The 22,704-nt window shown below is 43.9% G+C and overlaps 1 protein-coding gene across 1 annotated transcript in view; it reads right to left on the bottom strand.

Annotated features, from left to right (window-relative positions):
• frem2a (FRAS1 related extracellular matrix 2a) overlaps window positions 1–19,101 on the bottom strand; it is a 51,967-nt gene extending 32,866 nt beyond the window's left edge. The window contains exons 1-2 of the mRNA XM_054754557.1: window positions 14,023–19,101; window positions 10,450–10,539 (exon numbers count right to left, since the gene is read on the bottom strand). Of these exons, the coding sequence (XP_054610532.1) occupies window positions 10,450–10,539; window positions 14,023–19,012 (5,080 nt within the window). The 5' untranslated portion in view covers window positions 19,013–19,101. The remainder of the gene's footprint in view (window positions 1–10,449; window positions 10,540–14,022) is intronic.
• Window positions 19,102–22,704: the final 3,603 nt, after the last annotated feature.

Here is a 22,704-nt window from a genome sequence, read left to right as displayed (position 1 = left end):
CAAGGTGCTTCACAACAGATTAAAACAAACAATAACAGGGTAAAAATGAATAAAAATACCGTAATGAGAAAGAATAAAACAGCCATACCATACACTGTGTTCCAAATTATTATGCAAATGATATTTTTCTCTGGTTTTGCTAAATAGTCAATATAAATTACAGTCATCATCATTTTCAAGTCATCAACCTTAAGAGTACAATTTGAATGTTATTGAACAAACCTCAAAATGATAACGGTATTTTTTTTCAAAAATAAAAACTTAAAATGCACTGTTTCACATTAGTATGCACAACAGAGTTTCAAAGCATTTCACTGGTTGTCAAGAACCGAAAATGGTCATTTGTTGAATTTGCAGCAGAAGGAGGTCAAAAGCTATTTCAATCATGAACATTTTAACAGGCCAAGTTGCATGTTAACATGAGAGCCCTTCTTTGATATAACCTTCACAATTCTTACATTCAACTTGTGAGTTTTTTGAGCGTCTGCTTGAATTTCTTTGCAAGATGTCAGAATAGCCTCCCACAGCTGCTGTTTTGTTGTGATCCGCCTCCCACCGTCATAGATTTTTTGCTTGACGACGCTCCATAGGTTCTCAATTGGGTTGAGTTCAGGGGAAAAAAACTTGAGATTCTCTCCTTTTATGCCAATAACAGCCAATGACAGATAGGTAGGTGTTCTTTGCATCATGAGATGCTGCATTGTCATGCATGAAGGTCATTTTGCTACAGAAGGTACGGTTCTTCATATTGTACTATTGGAAGAAAGCGGTCAGTCAGAAACTCTACATACTTTGCTGAGGTCATTTTCACACCTTCAATGACCATAAAGGGCCTAACAGCTCTCTCCCAATGATTCCGACCTAAAGCATGACTCAGCCACCCTCTTGTTGAGATATGCTGGCCATACTCTACTTCATCCATCCGGACCACCAAAGTTTGCACGGCCCTCATCAGTAAACAGGATTGTTTGAATATTAATCTTCATGTATTTGTTGGCCCACTGCAACCGTATCTGCTTGTGAGTATTGGTTAGTGGTGGCCAAATAGTAGGTTTATGTATAACTGCAAGCTGTTGGAGGATCCTACACCTTGGGTTTCATTGGACTTCAGAGGCACCAGCAGCTTCAAATAGGTTTTTGCTGCTTTGTAATGGCTTTTTAGCAGGTGCTCTCTTGATTTGCTAAATTTGTCTGGCAGAAACCTTCCTCATTATGCCTTTTATCAGCACAATCCCGGCTGTCATCTGAATCAGCCATGCATTTCTTCACCGTAAGAAAGTTTTTGTGAATTATTGAATGTTTTCATGCCTTGTCCAAGGCAATATTTGACGCTTTTCTGTCAGCAGAGATCCTTTTTCTTTCCCACATTGCTTGGAATCTGTGACATGTTTCATAATGTGGAACATTACATAACAGTTTTTAAATAGATTTCTTTTAATTGGGCTCACCTGGCAAACAAATTGCCCGAAATGGTCCGAAATCAGTAATCCAAATAGCCCCAAAACACAGTGCCATCCATGAATTTAATTGAAAAACAAAAAAATGTATGTTTATGATCCTAAAATCCTATTTGCATAATAATTTGCAACACAGCGTAGATGCGTAGACACATCCTTAGTCATGTACAGAACCACATATCTGAAGACACCTACAATAATCACATGTGAAATGCCACAATAGGCCTGACTGGCATTAACACTCTCATAAGAAACATCAATTTTCGACAAACAACAACATTAGGATGTCTTTGATGCACCAAAAACAATGGGAAGAACATTTTCTGACGTGCATAGTAGCATTTGTGTCTCTCGACAATCACAACTGTGTCCATTGGTTCTGACACACGACAGCAGTACTGACAATAAGCACAAAAACATGTTAATTTGCATGCATTAGCCTTTGTAAGTGCTCATCTCTCAGCACTAATAACAAAGCCAATGACTGCCACCCTTCATCCACACGTGATGTTCAATCATTGTGAGTTTTCATAGTTTTGGATTTGCTGTATAATACTGTTAGTTTAAACGCTCATCTCTCAGCATTCGCACAGAGAAGTGAGGGATTTAAAGATGGATGTGTGTCGCCAAACAGGTAAACACTGTGTTTTTTTTTTTTAAGGGCATTTAAAGGATTAAAATGTTCTGCTGTTGCGCGTGCATGTTCCAGCATGTCATTGTCACTCACTGACACGCTGAAAGAAACTAACGTCATCCCCCCTTTTGTCGTTCCTTAAGACTCGCCATTTGAATTCCACAAATGCCTGCAAAGAGATTAGCACTTCGTCGAGGAACTCCGAGAGAGCAGGATTAAACTGTTTTCGAAAATATACTAGATTTTAAAGGTGAGAGAGGTTTCTGTCATGCATTATTATTAACCTTGCAGTGTTGGCACGCATGAATCATTGGCTCTCGCTCGGAAGGCGAGACGGCAATCAGCATGTGAAGCCTATGAGCCGCTCTCATGGAGAAAAAAAAAACATATAAAACATATAAAACAACCTTTTGAAGACTACAGAAGAGTCACATTGCACACCAGCTGTGATGAAACACGAGCGTCCTCATTAGTCTTCCAGCGCTAACCAGGAAAACATAGAGCAGAAAAACACCCGAAAGTATGAAGAACTTTCTGACATACAGTCAAACATTGGTTTTTGTACACACCAGTTATTGCATGATTCACCACAAATTTGCCTCCGTTTTCATTTTGAGTGCGACTGCTAAATAACTCGCCATGGGGCAAGTGCCAGCACTTTGCGAAAGAAGGCGAGAAACCCGAATGAATTCAATCTCGCCAGGATGTACGGGAATCATTTCACATTTCTGCTTGTAAAACGATATTTATTGCCTATACAATGTATTTTTTGTTCATATTTCTGGTTGTCAGGAACAGATAAATTGGATTAATATTATTTCCTATGGGAAAAATTGCCTCGGTTTTTGTACGTTTTGGTTTTCGTCTGACCTTCTCTGACAAATGATGACAAAAACTGAGGTGCCACTTTTATCATAAAACAAGGGTGTCAAAAGTGAGTGCGTCCTGGGGGCCATTTTCGGCCTGCAGTTTGTTTTTCATTGGTCCTCGGCATATTGTAAAAATTAAATAAATGGATTATATTATTAGATATTACAGCTATAACACAAAGCTAATATGTTTTTTTTAGATGTTTGTCTATATGTGCCCTGCGATTGGCTGGCGACCAGTCCAGGGTGTACCCCGACTGTCGCCCGAAGTGAGCTGGGATAGGCTCCAGCATGCCCCCGCGACCCTAATGAGGAGAAGCGGCATAGAAAATGGATGAATGGATGGATAGCTTAGCATGTAGTGACCTACATTGGATTAGTTTTAGCATCTTTAATGCACAAAATGTATTCAAGTGGCCCCCATTTTTCCATATGCGGCCTTCAATGGAAAAATGTTTGGACACCCCTGATGTAAAACAAGAACCACCTGGTCTGCAGTCTGTAATCTGGAGGCATTGTTTAAAACCAAGAGGGTTCTTGCTCTGCAGTGGCAGTCAAAAGTTTGGAGACACTTGCTCATGCTATTCAATGACAAGGTGGGTCCAAACTTTTGACCCGTACTGTATGATGGACAGTAGTCTCTTGAAATTTTCCAAAGATATTAATTCATTTTTTATATGGCTTGTCCTCTTTAGGGTCACAGGAGAGCTGGGGCCTATCCCAGCTGACTTTTGGGGTACACCCTGGACTGGTCACCAGTAAATGATACACATACAGTATATATACTACATATATATACACTAAAATAACACATCCTAAATGTGAATGAATGAAGTATTCTCATGAAATACTTTGTTCTTTACATAGTTGAATGTGCTGACAACAAAATCACACAAAAAGCTTTGTCCACCAAGAAAAAGTGTAGCCTGGGAACCAAGTGACGTTCCAAACCCTCTTCCCACTTAAGCACAGTGATCCCAGCTGTTTTGGACTCCATTCCCGACCCGCTATATCCCTCCCCCAGGCCCCCACCCAACCAGGGCCAGGTAATTACAAGTGTGTGCCAGCAGCTTTGCCCGCCTCTGCCGCTTCAGGCTCTCATTAGCCGCAATGCCGCCTGAGCTCTTAAATATCAAACTTCTCTTTGGTGCCGCAGGCCCGCTAGCCTGCGGCTACCACTCGACCCGCTGCGTACCTGCGCTGATCGGGGACAACGCCAAGCCCCTGCTGGTTCTTGCAGCAGATGCATGCTGCTGATTGGAGAACGCAACAGAAGTTCTTCTGCTTTTGTTTCTGAAGTTGTTGTGATGAAACAGGACTATTTCTAAGGAGAGGAACTTTGGAGGAGCGTGGCCAATCAGTTAGTCAATCTTCTCCTTTTAGGTTAGCCAGCATCTACATATTACAGCACCCGAGTCAAATGCATTAGCACTGCAGTGTGAAAACACTCCGGGGCCAAACCCAAAAAACTCTGTTTTTTCAAATCATGTCTTGAGCAAAAACACTGGTCTTTCCTTTCCTTTTTAATGGCTTTTTGAATGGCAATCATCATCTTAACAAGGTGCAAAAAACACGCTTGAAAACTGACTCATGTTTTTCAATCTGGTCACGTTTCCACCAAGCGGCACAGTTCTGTTTAGTTCAGTTCATCACGGTGCAGTACGGCTTCCATCAGAAAGCTGGTCAGTGCATCAGTTAGTTCTTCGTGCCATTTAATTCATTCACTGAAGCACAAATGAAGGCAAAAGGACAATTACAATGACCAATCAGCAGACGGCAGCGTCTCATACCAAAGGGTGCGCCTGGCATCTCAACGAGGGGCAACTGAAAACTGTCACGATGTGGATTGGGTGTTTTGGGACACTTCACTGCGTAAGTCAAGGGAGTCCAGTGTGCGGCCACAGGACCATTTTCGGTCTACAGTTCATTTTTTTTAGCTCTCGGCGCACTGTAAAAATAAAATGAATTGATTATTGATATATTATTAGATATTACACTTATTTTTGCTAATAACACAAATCTAAGATGTGGATGTTGTGTTCGAATGCCTTCCCTCACTATTTTTTTCCAAATGCAGGTATATTCATTTAAAAATCATACCCATATGGAAAAGATATATATTAATCTTATAAGTTTGCATCTCTTTTATTTGAAATTTGTATGCAACGCATCAGACAGTGAAACCAGGTTTAAGATCCTGGGTACTCAAAACAATATACAGTCAAACTTGTCTATAGCGGCCACTAGAGGGAGTCTGCAAAAGTGGCCGCTATAGACAGGTGGCCTCTATAGACAGGTTGGCGTCCAGTTTGAATGTTGACCAGTAGAGGAAAAAAAAGAAAAAAAGGGAAAAAAATAATAATAATGTTGACCAGTAGAGGGCACTGCGGACTGCGGATAAAAGTTGTACAGCACTACTAGGCTTGTTATTATCATGGTTCATGGATCATGGTTTTAATTCATCCTGAACATGCATATGAGTCAAACAGTAGCACATCACATAGTACAATTCACAATTTTGCATGTCCAAAAAGGAGTAGGAAGAAGCAAAGCTTATTTAATCCTACCTCTCATCAGTTTCACATCAGTTGCAATACATTTATTCACCTCTTGTTCTTCCAAGTGTACTTTGTAGGTCTACATGACAATGTAGTGAAATCATAGCCAAGGTTTTTACTTACTAAAAGGAAGCTAGAGGCTTAATAATAACTGATAGAATATATCCACGACCCACAGAACAAAGCTGTGCTAGTAATGTCTTATGCTTGTTTTTAATATTTTACTTTTTATACGGCAGAGTGTCATTACAGCTTTAGTTCATCAGGAAGTGACGGGAAGTGACGGTGGGCGTCCCGAGCAGGAGAGCTAGGCTCAGTGCTAGCTGTGAGTTTTGAGAGAGTTGGGAAGTGTGTTTATGTTGGCGTGGATGTAAAGTCCTGCAGTGTTCTCCGCTGTTAATAAAGCCATTAAAGTGCATTGGCGAAGTGAGTCTCTCCTTCCCCACAACAAGCGGCATTACAGTATTGACCAGTGCACACCAGGAAATAAACGGTGTCATTTCTTACAGGCATTGGCTGGACAGCTATGTAGTGGGGCTTGTTTAACCTTTGCCTTGTGGGCAAGCAGGAAGGAGAGACGATGCTGAGAGATGTGTGTGTGTTCTGAGCTGCTGTCTGGTGGCCGCGTTCAATAAATAAAGTTGGCAGAAGCAACAGGAGAAGTTTCCTTCTTTGCTTCGGAGCTGAATAACACTGACAAGTTAACAGACTAGTAGCGAACGGAAAGGAAGACAGCTTTGTTTGTGTCGAATACAGAAGATGAGGACTTTGATGGATTTGTGGATGAGGATTGATCAAAAATAACGTGAGTACATTCTAAAATACTTCAATTAAGTACAACCCAACTCAGTTTTGCTCCCGCTGCCGCATGCATGCTAGCGTATGTTTTTTTTTTATTGTAGCGTCGCTGGGAGCACGTCCTGTTCCCAGCCTAATTTGCGGGAATGTTTTGGTGCAAAAGTTACATGTTTGACCAGGAAATAGCAAGCTCAAAAGAAGACGGCTTTTTTATGTGGAACAACTGACAGTTTGTGTGGATCTTGTAAATGATTGTGACTGAGCGAGGACTCAGTAATTAAAGTCTACACACGACGGCTTCATTGATTGAAAAACAAAACTTTTTCATGCATGAAGCTTCTACTTGAGTTGGTAATTTGGCAGCTATATGCAGTCAGATATTGACCAAGAGAGACAAAATGGGTGGCCGCTGGCTGCGTTAGACAGGTGACTGCTATACACAGGGTCTATAACATGTAAATTTGCTGCGGGGGATTTTTCAGTGGCCGCTATAGGCAGGTGGCCGTTCTATAAAGGTGGCCGCTAAGACAGGTTTGACTGTATGTTAAAATGATTATCTTGTATGAAAAACATGCAAAAGTGGCCACTTTCAGGAGTAAATCATATAAGCCTTATGTGATGCACAATATATGAAACAAACTGAAGGTTACTGAAAGTTTACATTTTTTTAGTAAGTTTTTATTTTTTATATGGTTATTGTTAATCAAAAATATGCATATTTAAGCAAATCGTATGTATTTTTGGCCTAAATTAAGCATTTTCAAGCATAAAAATGGCTAAATTACATACAATACAAATATAAGGCATTCAGAAGACATACTGAACTTATGCATTCAAAGACAAAGGCCTGGGTACGCCTATCTGACGGAGCCCAGTCGGACCAAAGTAAACAGAGGCATCGATTCTGACTAAAAAAACTTGGAGCAGAAACAACATTTCGTAGTTTTCAGGTGTGACTATGGTTATTTAAGAATGTCATTGCGTAGTATAACTACCTGTTTTGCTGCGCATATGACAATACAACTCTTGAAAACTCTTGAATTTGTTGGCTTCATGCAAGGCACACTATTAGCTGATAGATGAGTCCAAACCAGTCAGAGCCCGCCGTTCAGTATCCCGGCCACTGACTGGCCAAACCGCACACAAGGGGTATTTATGTTGTGTGAGACTCTATATTATGTCTTATTTATGTCTCATGGTGTCTTATTATGTGTACTACAGTACAGGCCAAATGTTTGTACACACCTTCTCATTCAATGCGTTTTCTTTATTTTCATGACTGTTTACATTGTTGATTCCCAAAACTATGAATGAACACATGTGGAATTATGTACTTAACAAAAAAGTGCAAAATAAGTCTTAATGTGTCTTATAGTTCAGAGCCACCCTTTGCTTTTTTGATGGCACTGCAAACCCCTTGGGTTTCTCTCAATGAGCTTCACAAAGTAGTCACCTGAAATGGTTTTCACTTCACAGGGGTGCCTTGTCAGGGTTACTTAGTGGAATTTCTTGCCTTATTGATGGGGTTGGGACCATCAGTTGTGTTGTGTGTGTCCAAACATTTGGCCTGTACTGTATATTGGGTAATACAAGTGTAAAAGTGACTATGGGGGCGCAATGATAATGTCAAAAAAACGTATTTAGAAGGTCATAAACAAGTTTTCTATGTTCAAACTATGAAAATATTCCATTTATAGATAAGCAGTCCTACTTTGCGGAAATTCACTTGGGTAGGACTGTGCAGTGGTACCTCGGTTTTCTATACGAATTTGTTCAGAAAGGTATGACCGAAACCAAAATCAAAAAAAAGTGAGGCAATTTTTCCTGTAGGAAGTAATGTAAATCCAATATATCCATTCCACAGGAGATATTCGTTGTGATATGAAAGGGGCGGAGCTCGACATAGTGCAAGAGAATGGCCACCTCTTGAATGGGAAGAGAAAAAACAAGAAAAAAGACGTCCTTCATTCTTGTTTACCACGTGGCCTTCCTCTTCTTTGGTGCTTTCGATTAGCCCTTTTCACACTGCCAGCATTTTTCTGGGTCACTGTTCTGCATAAAAGGCACTAGTAAGCAAACTGGACTACGGTGCTTGAGAACAAGCACTGCTAACAAGCTGGTTAGTAAATAAGCCAGAAAGGGAAAAAAAAGAATACAAGCTGTTTGAGTCAAGCTCCTCCCTGATTGCTCATTGAGTTGCCGCTTTTTTCCTTTTTGCATACAAACATACTAACATGCAAAGACGGGCTTGAGGAGAGCATATTCACATGCTCTCTCAAAGACCTCACTGTTTTATTTACAAGGCTTGGAGACCCAGAGAGCAGGCAGGGGCACGGGAGGGGGCAGAGGGCTGTCTATAAAGTGGGGAGGAGTGGAGCTTCATAAGTATTAATGCGACACTACATTCTAGAACAATCCCACAGCAGGCCAAACACACACAACACTGCAACCACAATAATAAACACATTTTTCAATTCAGACCTCAAAATTCAGAATTATATATGAGTTATATAAAAAGCTGATGCCAAATAGACACTCAAGTAAATATAGGATTGTTTCGATCCGATAATGACATCGGATATCGTTCTGATATCAGCCAAAAAAAACTGTATGGCAGTCCATTCCATAGTCCGCACCAGCACTTCTATCCAGCATGCAGAACCCACGTGATCACAACAACAGCGTGTGCTAGCGCGTTTACCAAAGAGCAGGAATGATGTCGGCTGTATGGCTTTTTTGTTAATGTCTGAAAATCAACTGCAACAAGTGCAAAACCTGTCAGTTTCCTGTGGTGGCACAGAACCGGGGAAGTTTAATACGGCCAACCTCATCAACACTGCTGCTTCCTGAAACATCCACCGCTGTTTGGCACATTGGCAAAGCACGAGAAAGTCCCACGGGATGGCAGAAAGTTATTGGCTGTAACAGCAAAGAGTCAGCCTCTGTCAGTGGTGAATAATGTCGGGTTTAAATGCTTCATTGAGCACGTCGATGCCCGTTGTTGATAAAACTATACATTAGATACATCAACAAGTAAATGGGTCAGTTTTTCTCATACCTACTGTTGCTGACTGTTATTCTCTGTTTGAGTGCTATCACTTGATCAAGCGTTTTCGTAACATTCCACGCTACTAAAGAATAAGTAATAAAAGTATGTATGATCTGTGCTGATATTGGTATCGTCCGATTGGTCCGATTGGTATCGTCCGATGTTCAAGGCTGTAATATCGGAATCGGATCGGAAGTGAAAAAGTTGTATCTGGACACCTCTAACTAAGTACATAAAGGAAAAATAGGAATCAGAATTGAAAATAAAAATCACAGATGAAGAATGGCTAAACATACAAAATACATCATAAATCCACTGATTCACAGACCAGGATAGAGTTCTCTCGGAAGAATATCATTTTTTTTGGATCCAAGATAAAAGTAAACAACAACGTCGGAGATATTGCGGAGTAGTAGATGCAGATCATTCTCACATTGGTTGGAAATGTAATAAGATAAGGCAACTTTTGAAAATGTTGTACAATACTTGGATATGAGAGCGCTATGTGCTGTACAGTCATATATTATATGAGGACAATGTACAAGTGAAGGACAGGTATTTGGTGAAGATCCTGCTACCAGCAGGCAAAAAAGCCATAACGAAGAAATCGGGAAAGAAAGATTTCCCTCCACAGGATCAATGGACTTTGATTGCAGAGGAAATCTACATAATGGAAAAGCCGACACACCGCCTGCGGCTGCAGAAGGCTGATTTTGAAGAAAAATCGAGGACATTGACAACATTTACGACCAAACAGCGACAAAGACCTTAAGGAAGATCTAACTGAGTAACAAAAATTGAAGTATTGATAAATTGCTAGAAAAGAACTCCCATGTTAGCACTAGGCAAAAAAAAAATGTTCAAAATTGATCATTATTATCATTGTGAAGGAAGACTATTCATATTCGATCTGATTACATGGTGTACCTAAAGAAGTGTCCACTGAGTGTGCGTATTATTGCATGTTCTCTTGCACACTAACCATGACATGACGCTTCTTCCCCAGCAGCGACCAGTCAGTGCCACACTTGCACTGACTGGTCTACCTCCAAGTGCAAGGGAAAGGAACAAAATCATGTCTTACCGTTGTCCTCCACGGTGAAGTGAAAGACGTCCGACGTGGCATTTTCTTCTCTCCGCAGCACATAGCAGATGTTCAGGTCATCAATGTCGGCTGCAACGGGAAATGAGTGTTAATGATGCCATAAACAATGTGTGCTAATACGCTATGAAGGATAAAGGATCAGGACAGATACAGGAAGTGAAAAGTGAAGAAAATGCGGAGTCTTTGCAGTTATTCCAGCTTCCATTCTTATGGGAAGACTTTCTACAACAGGGGTCGGGAACCTTTTTGGCTAAGAGAGCCATGAAAGCCACATATTTTAAAATGTATTTCCGTGAGAGCCATATCATATTTTTTAACACCGAATACAACCAAATGTGTGTATACAGTATTTAAGGAATACTAGCAATTTTAGAATATCAGTCTCTGAATGTATTCTTTGTAATAATGTTGTTATATTGAAGCTAACCATTAATAAATAAATTACTTTTTACCATTAATGCAACTTCTGGTGCTGCATGGTTTTGTGCCCTATTCCGTATCTTTCTTTCTTTTCCTTTTTCATCAAAAGGGTTGTCTCTGCACAATTAGCTAGCTGACTATTTGATTAAAGGAGGTTTGATTAAAGGAGGGACAACCCCAATAATCAAGTTTTGGTGTCTGACACGGAAAACATGGGAAGGACAGCTGGCATTGCGCTAGAAAAAAAAATGGATGGGTTAAAATGCATTACAATGCATATTTTGAATTTTGTAATGTTTCTGTTTCTGTAATGTTTTACTTTAAAATGTCAGGAAAACAAATTAAAATAAACACATTTTATGGTGTTAAGAAATGTCTGAGAGCCAGATGCAGTCATCAAAAGAGCCACATCTGGCTCCCGAGCCATAGGTTCCCTACCCCTGTTCTACAAGATTCTGGATTGTGTTTGTGGGACATTTTGGTCTCATTCCTGGTGTTGGACCTGTTTTGAGTTCTTCCACACCAAACTCATCCAAGCATGACTGCATGGACCTTGCTTTGTGCACTGCTAAACACAAAAGGGCCTTCCCGAAAATGTTCCCACACAAACGTGTCCAAGTCTCTCGCTAAGATAATGAATTAACAACTAAGGACTCCAGTTCAACCTCTCGTTAATGCATTGATTGATTAGGGCCTGTGTCCCAACACTTATGTCTATGATAGCATCATTAATGATGCAAAAGTCATTTCAAGTGTAGTCTTTCCAGATGAAAACGTGCGTTCAATTAAAACAAATTGCATTGCGCACACTAGAGCAAAGTGATGCTTTTCCAACAGAAGCACTTTGAAGACGCATGCAGATCAGCGCCGGTACCAGCGGGTCTCTGCTCACCAGGCTGCTCATCAGCAGTCAATGACAACACCCCCTCCCACCCGCTCCCTCCCTCATTGTGGAAATCACACATCCATAATCCATCAGGACGTTAAACCAACACCGCGGCGAACGAACGTGGCAGCCGTCTGTGTCAACAACACCCCCGCAAACAAACCAGGTGACACTGGATCTTTTAATGACAGACGAGACTAAGAATGTTAAAAACAGGATTTTTGCACCTGCGCTTCTACAACAGCTGTTTTTCCAACATTTGGGAATTATAGGTCTTTGTCAGCGACTCTTTTCTCGCCCCTCAAGCGCACAGTGCAGAAAAATCATTAAGGGCTGCAAAAGGCTTCGTCCCTGTGAAGCATTTGGGTCAATAATAGATGGAAGGCGGTGGTATAAGCTTCATAAAAGTATAAACTACTGACTTGAGACTGGGACACATCCAAAACCTGAATGCTCCTGTTTCCTGTCAATGCTCAGACTAGTAGATGTCGACTGAAAAATGTACACAATGTGGACAATCACATTTATCAGTTAAATAAGGGTGCCTCCTTTTTGGGAAATCTAAGCTGGTGAATGTAGTAGAATATAAAAATAACCCACATATTCAACACAGAAGACGACATTTTGGTTTATAATATTTAAGTTATGCCATGTCATATATCACAAAAGCAGCCCAATTAAGTTCTTCCTTTACGCAAATGTTCTTGCACAGCCTTTGCCCCCATGACAAAAATACCAGTGCTAAGGCAAACGTCTTGTTTTTTTTCGTCCGAACCACAAATGTACTGTGCTTCTTCATCTTAGGTCTACTGCATACTTTCAACTTTGTGGGAACACTTTTGGGAAAGCCCTTTTGTGTTTCCAGTGTCCATCACGGCATGATTGGATGACTTTAGTTTGGGAAAAAGCAAGGGAAACTGCCCATGAATCCCCTCTTTCACTTCCTGTGGGTGTCCCAATACTTTCCCCCACATAGAGTATATTTTATTCAGCTTTTCTTTGAGGTTGTGTGTCAGCGCCAGAGGACCCGGGCACACACAGAGTCAAGTGTGTGAAGGCGGCTAAGGCGTCACATCAAATATTCAAAAAGGAACATCTCATGGGAGACGCCCTGCAAGTGGGACGAGTAAATAAAGAGGAAGGGATTGTCTCTTTCACCTGAATGACTTTTCTGACGAGCCTTTTTGCTCTCTCGTCCCCAGTAGAACCCTCCTCCCACCTCTCCTCTGTCGCCACCGCCTGTCCTCCTATTATGCTTTGCTCCCTTCTACATCTGCTGTTAAGCATCTTCTCGCTCTGAGACCCCCCTCCAATGAATACAAACGCCCCACAATGTGCCCCCCCAGGCCCCGCTACGCCGCACCCACACTATCATCCAGCCATCTTGCAGCCTTAATGGCCCCTGCATTCCCGCGTGCAGCTTGGCCACGAGGCGCCACTGCCGCTCGCAAGTGTTCATCCCGTCAGCGAGAGCGCCGCGCTGACCTTTTCACACCATCATCCACTTCCTGTCCTGCTTCAATGAGCACGGCGCGCAGACACTCCATTATTCATCTGGAGGTGTCTGAGAGACTTTGGTGTGAAACAACGCGTTCTGATGATGATGATGATGATGATTACGCTGCATGAGAAACAAGGCTCAGCAATCAACATCCACCTTGTCAGGCTAGCACCTGTCTCAAGCACCATTAATTAAGTCTCTGTGAGAAATTCATCCACAGCATCACAGATTAAAGTGTTATTTTTGTACTTCACTTTTTCTCTCAAGTTGCACTTTTACATGACTATTTCATCAAACACAAATCCAGATAATGACATCCTTAAAAGCACAGCAAGGGAGCACTTTTATGGTCTGACTGGTGATTCATTATTATTTCAAACATTTTTGTTATATTAAAGAGCATGACCAACTTTCATTTCCATAATAAATCACCTCATTTGTCTGATTTTCTTCAATGATTTACAAAAACTTTCAAATTCACTGTTGATGCAGATGTAATATAGCGAAACCGCCATCGTTTAAGAAACTCTGAAACTGAGTCTCTCGCCTGAGTCTTCAGTTCATCGAGCATTAACAATGTTAATGTTAAAACATTGCCTGTCCAGTTAATATGCAATAAAAGGTTCAAGGATACCACGGTTTGACCCTGGAACGGATTATTTCCAATGAGTAACCCCCCCCTCCAGACCAGACTGGTGTTGGGTCTGCACTGTACAATCTTAGATGAGTATGGATGATGGCTTACCTTGACTGAAGCTTAGGACTGAGTTGTTCCCTCGGCCGAGGTGGGCGATGTACCCGTGTTTGGGCGGTACCGTAATATGGAACACCAGTGATGTCGGGCTGCTGTCCCTGTCCTCCGCTCTCAAGTGTTTGGAGTTGATGAGGAATCCCAGCTGACCGGTGGACAAGATCTTCAACGTGGGAGCACCCTTGTTGACCACCAGTTGTGGGACACTGTTGTCGAGGGCCACAATGGTGATCTTCAAGGTCTGTGGGCGCCGGGTCTCAAAAACGGTGTCCGGGAAGACATAGAAGTCCGAGTGCGTGCCATCGGTGACAGTGAAGGAGAAGGAGTCCTCGGAAGACTCAGTGCCGTCGTGTTTGTAGCTGATAAGGTTTTCGTTGAGGTCTTGTTTGGTGAAGGTGCTGACTGGTCTGGACAGGTTGAAGAGGAGCTTGCCGTGGACAGGCAGCTGGGTGATGGTGAACTTGAGCAGCTTCTCAGCGGTGTCCTGGTCCTCGGCTGTGAGCTCAAAGGGTGTGATTAGCTTACTGTGCCCTTCTGTGACATGCACATCATTGATGGTCACCACAGGCTTCTTGTTGTCAACATCCAGGATGGAGATTCTGAAGGTTCTGAAAATGGGATTGTAGCCATCAGTCACTTCAAACTCAAAACTGTCCATCTTCAACTCGTCGTCTGCAGTGTGGATGTAATAGACCTTACTGCCGGCGAGTTGGAGCTGCGTGAAGGAGACGATTGGCACCCCAGGGGTGTCTGTGCACTCCAAGTGCCCTCTGACAGGTGCCCTTGTGATGGTGAAGACCAGGTTCTCGTCTGGGCTGTTGATGTCAGTGGTGCTGAGGAGGTCGGTGGTCAGAGTGACACGACCACCTTCTTTCAGGGACACACCTTTGCTGACAACATGAGGGAAGACCATGTCGATGCTGCCCACGCTTATGTAGAAGTAACGATCAATTAGTGGGTTGATTCCATCCGTCAAGTCAAACTTGACCAGGTCTCGGATGCCCTCCTGCCCGTTGTGTGTGTAGAATATAAGTCCTGTGTCAATCTCTGCTTGTGTGAAGTTCATGCCAACAGTGATGTTCTCCACCGACCCAAGGGCGGTCCTCCGCTGAAGCAGACCCTGACCTGGTCCAAAGCGGATGATGTAAATGAGAGCGCTGTCCTCTGAATCTAAATCAGTCGCTTTGAGGACTTTGTTGTTGATGTCTTTGGTCTCGCCAATTTCCACCTCCAAGCCGTCGTTGATTTGCATCCTGGGGGTCTCGTCGTCAACGGGGATGATCATCACAGTTGCTGTCTTCTGGGCTGAAAACTTCCCATCAGTCACATTGACTTCAAAGCTGTCCTCTGTTGTCTCTGAGTCGTCGTGTTCGTAGACAATACTGGACGCCTCTCTGATCTCCTCCAGTGTGAAGTTAGTCACCAGGACTGAGCCTGTGGGCAGCTGGTTTAAAATGGCACCATGTTTAGGAGGTCTGGAGATGATGAACAGCAGTTCCTCCGCTGGGATATCAGCGTCGCCGGCATTCATGATGGGAGTATCAATGACAATGTTCATCCCCTCCATCACGACAATCTCCCTCAAATAGATCTCTGGCTTCTCATCATTGGTGGGGATTATGACGATGGAAAAGAACAGGTTCCCTGAAAAATTGATTCCATCCGAGCACCTAAAGGTGAACCTGTCCTCCACTGGTTCTACACTTTTATGAATGCTCTGCACGTAGTAGATATTTCCTTCTTTGATGTCTCTGATGGTGAAAGAACTGATTGCCGTGCCTGACCTGGACTTTTCAGACCCGGGTGCAGGTGATATATTCTCCAAGTAGCCAGCAGTGGGCTGGACCATGATGGTGCAGAGGATATCTTCTACCGGGGTGTCATTGTCGTCTGCATCCAGGTGCTGAGGGCCAATGGCATTACGGTCCCCTTCAATGATGCTGAACTGCACCCCAACTCCAACCTCAGGGGCCTGATTGTCCACGGGGAGGATGGTGACACGCACGTGGACACCAATGACCTTATTTCCCCCCACAGTCCAATCATCTGACATGTCTGTGAGGGTCAAATTGAAGCCGTCCTGCTGCGACGCGAGGCCTATCTCGCCACCGGTATGGGCGTAGACAACCAGGCCATTGATGACATCAGCCTGCGTGAACCTGCTGGCAGGCACTCCTTTCACTAAAACCTCACCCATGGCTGGGGGGTCCTCCAAAATGAAGGTCAGCTGGAGGTCATCTGTGTCATCATCACGGCCTTGGATCACATTAGTCGTGATTTCTGTGGCGCCATTTTCTAGCACATCCATGTGAGAGCCAATTGTTCCTGCAGGCAGACTGAGAATCGGTGTTTCGTCATCCACGGGCTTCACGTGGACTTTGACAGTCACAGTTACAACATGGAAGCCATCGCTGACATCCAGCTGGAACTCATCACTCAGCGTCTCCTCACCACCGTGACTGTACGATATCCTCCCTTGTGAGAGGTCCTCAAGACTGAAGACTGTTTTTTTCTCCAAGTCAGTGAATGCCAACTGGACGTGTCCATGTTTGGGTGGCTGGCTGAGCGTGAACGTGATCATTTTACCCTCAGTGTCTGGGTCCATGGCGTCCAGTTCAGCAATGGTGATGATACGGATGCTGCGCTCAAACACTGTGAAGCCCGTGTTAGTAATTTGGGGGGGCTTGTTGTTGACAGGCTGGAGGTAGATGGTGAACACCCCCTCCACGCTGTTCCCTGAGGTATCCTCCACGTTGTAGCGGAACTGCACCACGTGCGCGGTGATGCCCAGCTCGATGTTGGGGGGGCTGTAGGCAATCTTGTGGTGATTCAGTTGAGCTTGTGTGAACTCTGCGACCTCAGTGTCAGGGCTGTCTGTCAGAACCAAATAACCAAAAACTATAGGGTTATTTTCATCGGTATCAGTCGGGGGGTGGATGACGGTGTATTTAAGGTCACGGTCTTCAGAGTCCAAATCAGTGTATCGCAGGACTTCTTTGCTGAACTGAGTCAGCTTGTACTCCTCCACGGTCATCCGCAGGGTGGTCCCAGGGTACAGCTCGGGGGGCACATCATCTATGGGCAAAATACGGACTATAAACACAGCTTCACCTGACTCGTTGGGTGGGTCGTTGTCATCTTGGACTGTGAAGACGAACTGGTCGATGACTGTGTCAATGTTGTGAGGCCCTACGTGCTTGTAGAAGACTTTCCCATCAGTGATGTCTTTCTGCAGCCACTCTCGCACCTCCTTCTCATAGACCTCATCCTCTGAGTTGAACTTCCAGGAGGAGGGGTCCTCCGGGGCATCAGACTGTCTGAGAAGGACGGTGCCGATTGTGGAAAAGGGGGGGGTGAGCGTGAATTTAATGGTGGAGTCCTCAGAGTCGATGTCAGCGGCACTCAGCATGAGGGGAGAGATGGGCATCATCTGGTGTTTGAAAAGGACCATGCCAGTGTTGGCATTGATGATGGGGGGCTCGTCATCAGTGGGAACGATGGTGATGGGGAAGAGGAATTCCACATCATGTTTCCCATCCGTCATCTTGAACACTATGTTGTCACTGTGTGTGTCGCTGCCATCGTGCTGGTATACAATCACCCCAAGGGTGAGGTCGTCAGGGGTGAAACTTTTCCTGCGAGACCCCAGCACCAGCAGGGTGCCGTGGCGGAGCCCGTCCACCACCGTTATGGCCACCATGTCCAGGTTGTCTTCGTCGCTGATCTCCAAGTTGTGACCGCTGAAAAGAGGGCGGGACTGGCCTTCGTACAGCAGCTGGCCCACGTTACGGGTCACAACAGGCGCCAAAGAGTTCATAGGTTTCACCACGATCATGAAAGCAAAGGGGTCTGAGACAGCGCCCTCCGGGTCTACAACCTCAAACTCAAGCTGGAAAATCCTCTCAGTGTCCGAGTCTAAGGAGGGGGGCTTGTAGGCTATTTTGAGGTCCTGCAGGTCTCTCTGGTAGAAAGACGTGATGGGCAGGTTCTGGTCGTCTGTGCTGACAATGAAGCCCTCCTCGTAAGACAGCGGTGAGGTGATGTTGAAGATGAGCTCACCAGGGTGTGACTCTGCGTCGTCTGCAGCGAGCATGTCCGACGTAAGTGCGGTCATGACAAACTGGCTCACCTCCATCATCATCATGGACACGAAGCTTGGCTTGGGCGCCGTGTTCTCCAGCCCCTCTCTGATGCGGACCATCAGGTGGAAGTGCTCCTGCTTGACCAAATTGCCCTCCTTGTCATGGAGCTCCACCACCATGGGAACGTGATCCCGGTTGGGCGACGTGTGCTCAAACGTGTGCTGGTAGCGGATGTCAGCACGCGTGAACTCATCACAGTCAATGCTTTGGGACAGTTTGCCGCCATCCACCAGCCTACCATAGCGGGGCAGCACACTCCCACTGGACAGGGACATCACTCCACACTTGTACAAGTCCCGGTCATAAGTGAAGTCCACAATCCTCTTGTCTATGGGGTTGCTGGTGCCCCTAAAATGATCTACTGTGAGAGGCATGTTTTTGGTGAGGAGTTCCAGCTGTGTAAAGACCACCTCCACCTCCATCATGAAGGGAATGATGACAGTCTCGGTGTGCGCGTCGTAGCGCAGCTGCAGCCTCACGCGGTCCCGCGTCGGACTCCTGGAGCCGTAGTGGGTGTACGTGACGTCATTGTTGCCAAACTCACACGGGAACTTCTTTGGGGAGAGGTGTCCCGGCCGCTGGGAGAGAGGGTCGTTGTCCAGCACGGTGATGCTGCAGCGGTCACCCGGCTGCGTCTGGACTACCAGGTCGTTGACCGGATCGACGAACACGGACCTCCCGAAGGGGACGCGTATTCCGTTGTTGGCAACGAGTATCGCGTCCTCGGAGAGTTCGGAGCGCAGCGCGTAAAACAAGCCTGGAGTGGCGAGCTGCGTGTGCGCAAAGCGCGCCAGTGAGAAGCACAGAAGAAGTCTGCACCACATATCAGCAGTGAACATCATCCAAAACAAAACGCCAACAAAATCCCTCTGCTAGGTGTACTGAGCAGTCCACGCGTGGCTCGTGGATGCGTCCACCCTGATGACGTCCTCCACTCTCAGCACGCCAGCCGGGCGCACCACTTTTAACTTGAGACTCTCGGGTGGCTGCTGGTGCGCGCTCCCGCCCCTCTGTGCAAGCATTGGAGCACGCTCGAAGCAGCCGCAAGCTCAGCCTCTCAGCTCATTGGGCGGGTATGGCTGTCATTTACAGACAGAGGGCGTGGCTTTGGTCTGACAGCTCTCTTGTCAGTCAAGTATCAATGAAGATAAATAAAGAGGGGGCGAAATGATAATTCAACTATATAATATAATCTAACAACAATATAATAAGATATTGGTGACATTTGGGGGAATATAGCTTTAAAAATGTAAGAAAGGGACAATGAATAAATGACTTACGTGACAAAAGGTACTCATATTTTATGTATCTCTATCAAGGAGGTACTGAGTGCTGTAGAACTGAGAGGGGTATGTCATAGTTTGGTTACCTTAAGATCAAAAATATTACCAGCAGCTTTCAGTATAATGCAATATACAACTAAAAAAGCAAAGTTCTCCCCATATTGTGATTTACACCATCAATATTAGTCCTACATTTATTTTTTTTCTACATATTTAGATTCCTTGACAATGAACAGTTAGCAATTGGATTCATAATGATATCAATATTAGTGCAGTAGTTATTCACAAAAATCATATTTTCCATATTGGCAATTTTCTTCTGGATCTAGCTCCATAGCTTTTCAAGATGCAACAAATCCGCTGGCACACTCCAGATTCCACAGTGTCTTGGCTACATGTAACGGTGTTTGTTGCAGGCTTATAGCCTTCATTTATTGTGTTCCTATGAGGAAAATTCCAAAGGTCCCCTATTTTTTCATATACTGGATCATAGTGTCCGTAATTATTCCATTATCTGGCTCAGTCTTTGATATTTTGTAGAACCAGTTGGAAACATCCTGTATTTTTTTTCCAAGTGCTCGGACCATTGTTTGTGGAGTTTGCCGAAAATGTTTAAAAAAATCCTTAAAAAAAAATCCTGGATCCAGATGGATCACCCCCAAAATTTAATCAGTTCTTCCACATTCCATTTCCAACAATTCCTGAAAATGTCATCCATATTCACTCAGAACATTTCAAGTTATTTTGAACACAAACAAACAAACAGATAAACAGGGGCGAAAACATGACCTCCTTGGTGGAGGTAAAAATAAACATCAAGTGAGCATCATCTTTGTGAAGGCTGAATTTTTGGTGACTGGATCTCATTGTGTTGTGTGCTTAATGAAGTGCCTTTTATCAGGATGTGAGTGTGTTTAATAGTTGGTCAAGTACAAATGCATGGTCGACTCTTCCACTTCAGAGCTAACCATAAGTGTCTTTGAAATTTATACAGCCACCAGCAGCAGTGTTGAAATTGTTTCTTAAACCTGAACTAAATCTATTCGGCCTCAGGGAGTGGACCTGCACTGTGAGTTAGAACTATCTGTCAAAAAACCCACCACAAGTTTGCCAACAAATACCGTCACTCTCCTGATAGAGGCTCTGAAAAGGCCAAAAAAAAGGAAGAAAAGTTGTTTTTAAAACAGCAAAGCTTGAGCCCCCATACATCCAAGATGCTGTGAAGGTGATGAGAGGGGCTTTTAGTGCCTTGTCATTTAAAAGCATCCCCCCTGCCTCCTTCCCTTTCCTTTTACAGCTGCCTATACTTCACAGGGTATGTTTTTTGCCACATTCCTGCAGGGGGATGAAACATATGATGCTCAGTGTGTACGAGAGTGTGGAGTGTGAGGAGGTAGGAAGGGAGGGAAGAGGAACAAAGGAGGCAGGTAAAGGTCATCATTAAGGATGACTTGCGGTAATTAGAGAGCAGTTCCAACATTTTCACCTGGGATGCAAACAGTTGCTTTTTGTTTCCCACAAACTTTTATTTTCCTGCAGGAAAAAAGGTCAACATGGTACCATTGCGCTACACCAGGGGTGTCCAAAGTGCAGCGTGGGAGCCATTGGTGGCCCTCGTTTTTTTATCGGCCTGTCGCAGATTGTGAAAATACAACTAAACACGACAAAGGAGGACGAGGACCACACTGGAACATAATAATGAAAGGTTAGGAGAAAACCGTTGAAATGTTGAATGAATGTTGAAGATAACACAATAATACGAAACTATCTGGGTTATCATTTTTAACGGGACTGTATGCAACTCGCTCCAAATTACATTTTTTTAAACCAGGAAATATAAGAATACCACCCCCAGCTAGTACATGTTACCAATAGTGGTTTAAAAGAACAGATTGTACCAAAAAAATGTCTATACTTTCCACAGTAAGAATGAAGCTGGATAAATTTGTCTTACATTTTCGTTTGGCCCAACTGCAAAAACTGGTGTTCACGGCTGTCTCTCACCGCTGTCTGGTATTCATGTGTACATGTCCATGAGGGCATGGGTTTCATTCCTGGTTGCGGGGTTGTGTCAGGAAGGGCATCCGGTGTAAAAACTAAGCCAAAACCATCCATGCGATTGACTCGCTGTGGCCATCCCTGACAGGAAAAGCAGAAAGTGTAAATAAATAAACAAAAGATGACGAATATGAAGAAAAAAAGCTTGGGCACCCCTGCACTAGAAGTTCTAAGCTTTAGTCACTTCCACATCATTCCGGAAAGTGGGAAATAATCTTAGCAGCAGTTTTAAGACACATTCATGCCAGAACAGAGAGTGAATAGAGGCCCTATGTGGACCCAGTATGCTCCAATATATTTGACAAAAATCAGCTTTCACAAAAATAACAGCGCTGTCAAAGACGAATGTTTCTGTTTGAGAGCAGTTGCTAATATTTTGACCCTTTCCTTTAGCTACATAAGGGCACCAAAATCTTAGAAACGGCTCTCAGTGATATGCAGTGCATAATAAACATATTGTTAAACTAGAAAGTTTGCACTTTAAGACGTCTTTCAAGGCAATCCTCACATGGATAGATAGGAAAGTAAAAGACAATGCCTGCATGATGAATGCCCCATCTCACAAATTCCACTGTAATTCTCACTTTGTTAATAACACTGAAACTAAATACTATTAATGTAATGTCTTTTTCCTTGGCTTGTCCCCCTCCTTTGTGGTGATTATCTATGTAGTTTTTCTGTACTCCTGCAAACTATGCAACAAAACAACTATGCGATCAAGTGTGACTCAAAAGTCAGCATTGTTATCTTTGTAAAGGTTGAGTTCTCCTATCGGATCGGAGTAGATGAACCTAATGCACCTAATGAAGTATCCACTGCAGGCTCCAAATAAATCTGTCTCTGCCTGTTAGGCGGCTTTATGCATCGTAACTCTGCTCTGAATTCCCATGAAGTACGCGTTCGAAGTGAAAGACAGGAAGTGTTTCTCAGTAATCAAATAAAAGCGGTCACGGAAGGCAAAGTATTCACCGCGGGAGTGGGGATCCAGCCATGCAGGGCACCTCCATAAGCCCGGGGAGAGTGCATTAGCTCGGCCGTGAAAGGTGGATGAGCGCAGAACCACCTCCACAAGCGTGCGGCTCAGCATGTTTGGGAAATACTTTGCCATCATGGTGAAATATGAAAACCAGGGGGAACCATTTGCGGACTGTGGCTCATTTTTTATTGGCCTGTGGCGCATTGTAGGAATAATA

This window comes from Dunckerocampus dactyliophorus, chromosome 16 (genome assembly GCF_027744805.1).
Source record: "Dunckerocampus dactyliophorus isolate RoL2022-P2 chromosome 16, RoL_Ddac_1.1, whole genome shotgun sequence".
NCBI classification, from domain to species: Eukaryota; Metazoa; Chordata; class Actinopteri; order Syngnathiformes; family Syngnathidae; genus Dunckerocampus; species Dunckerocampus dactyliophorus.
The sequence above is the reverse complement of the archived record's forward strand: the minus strand, read 5'-3'. Positions and strand labels throughout refer to the sequence as shown.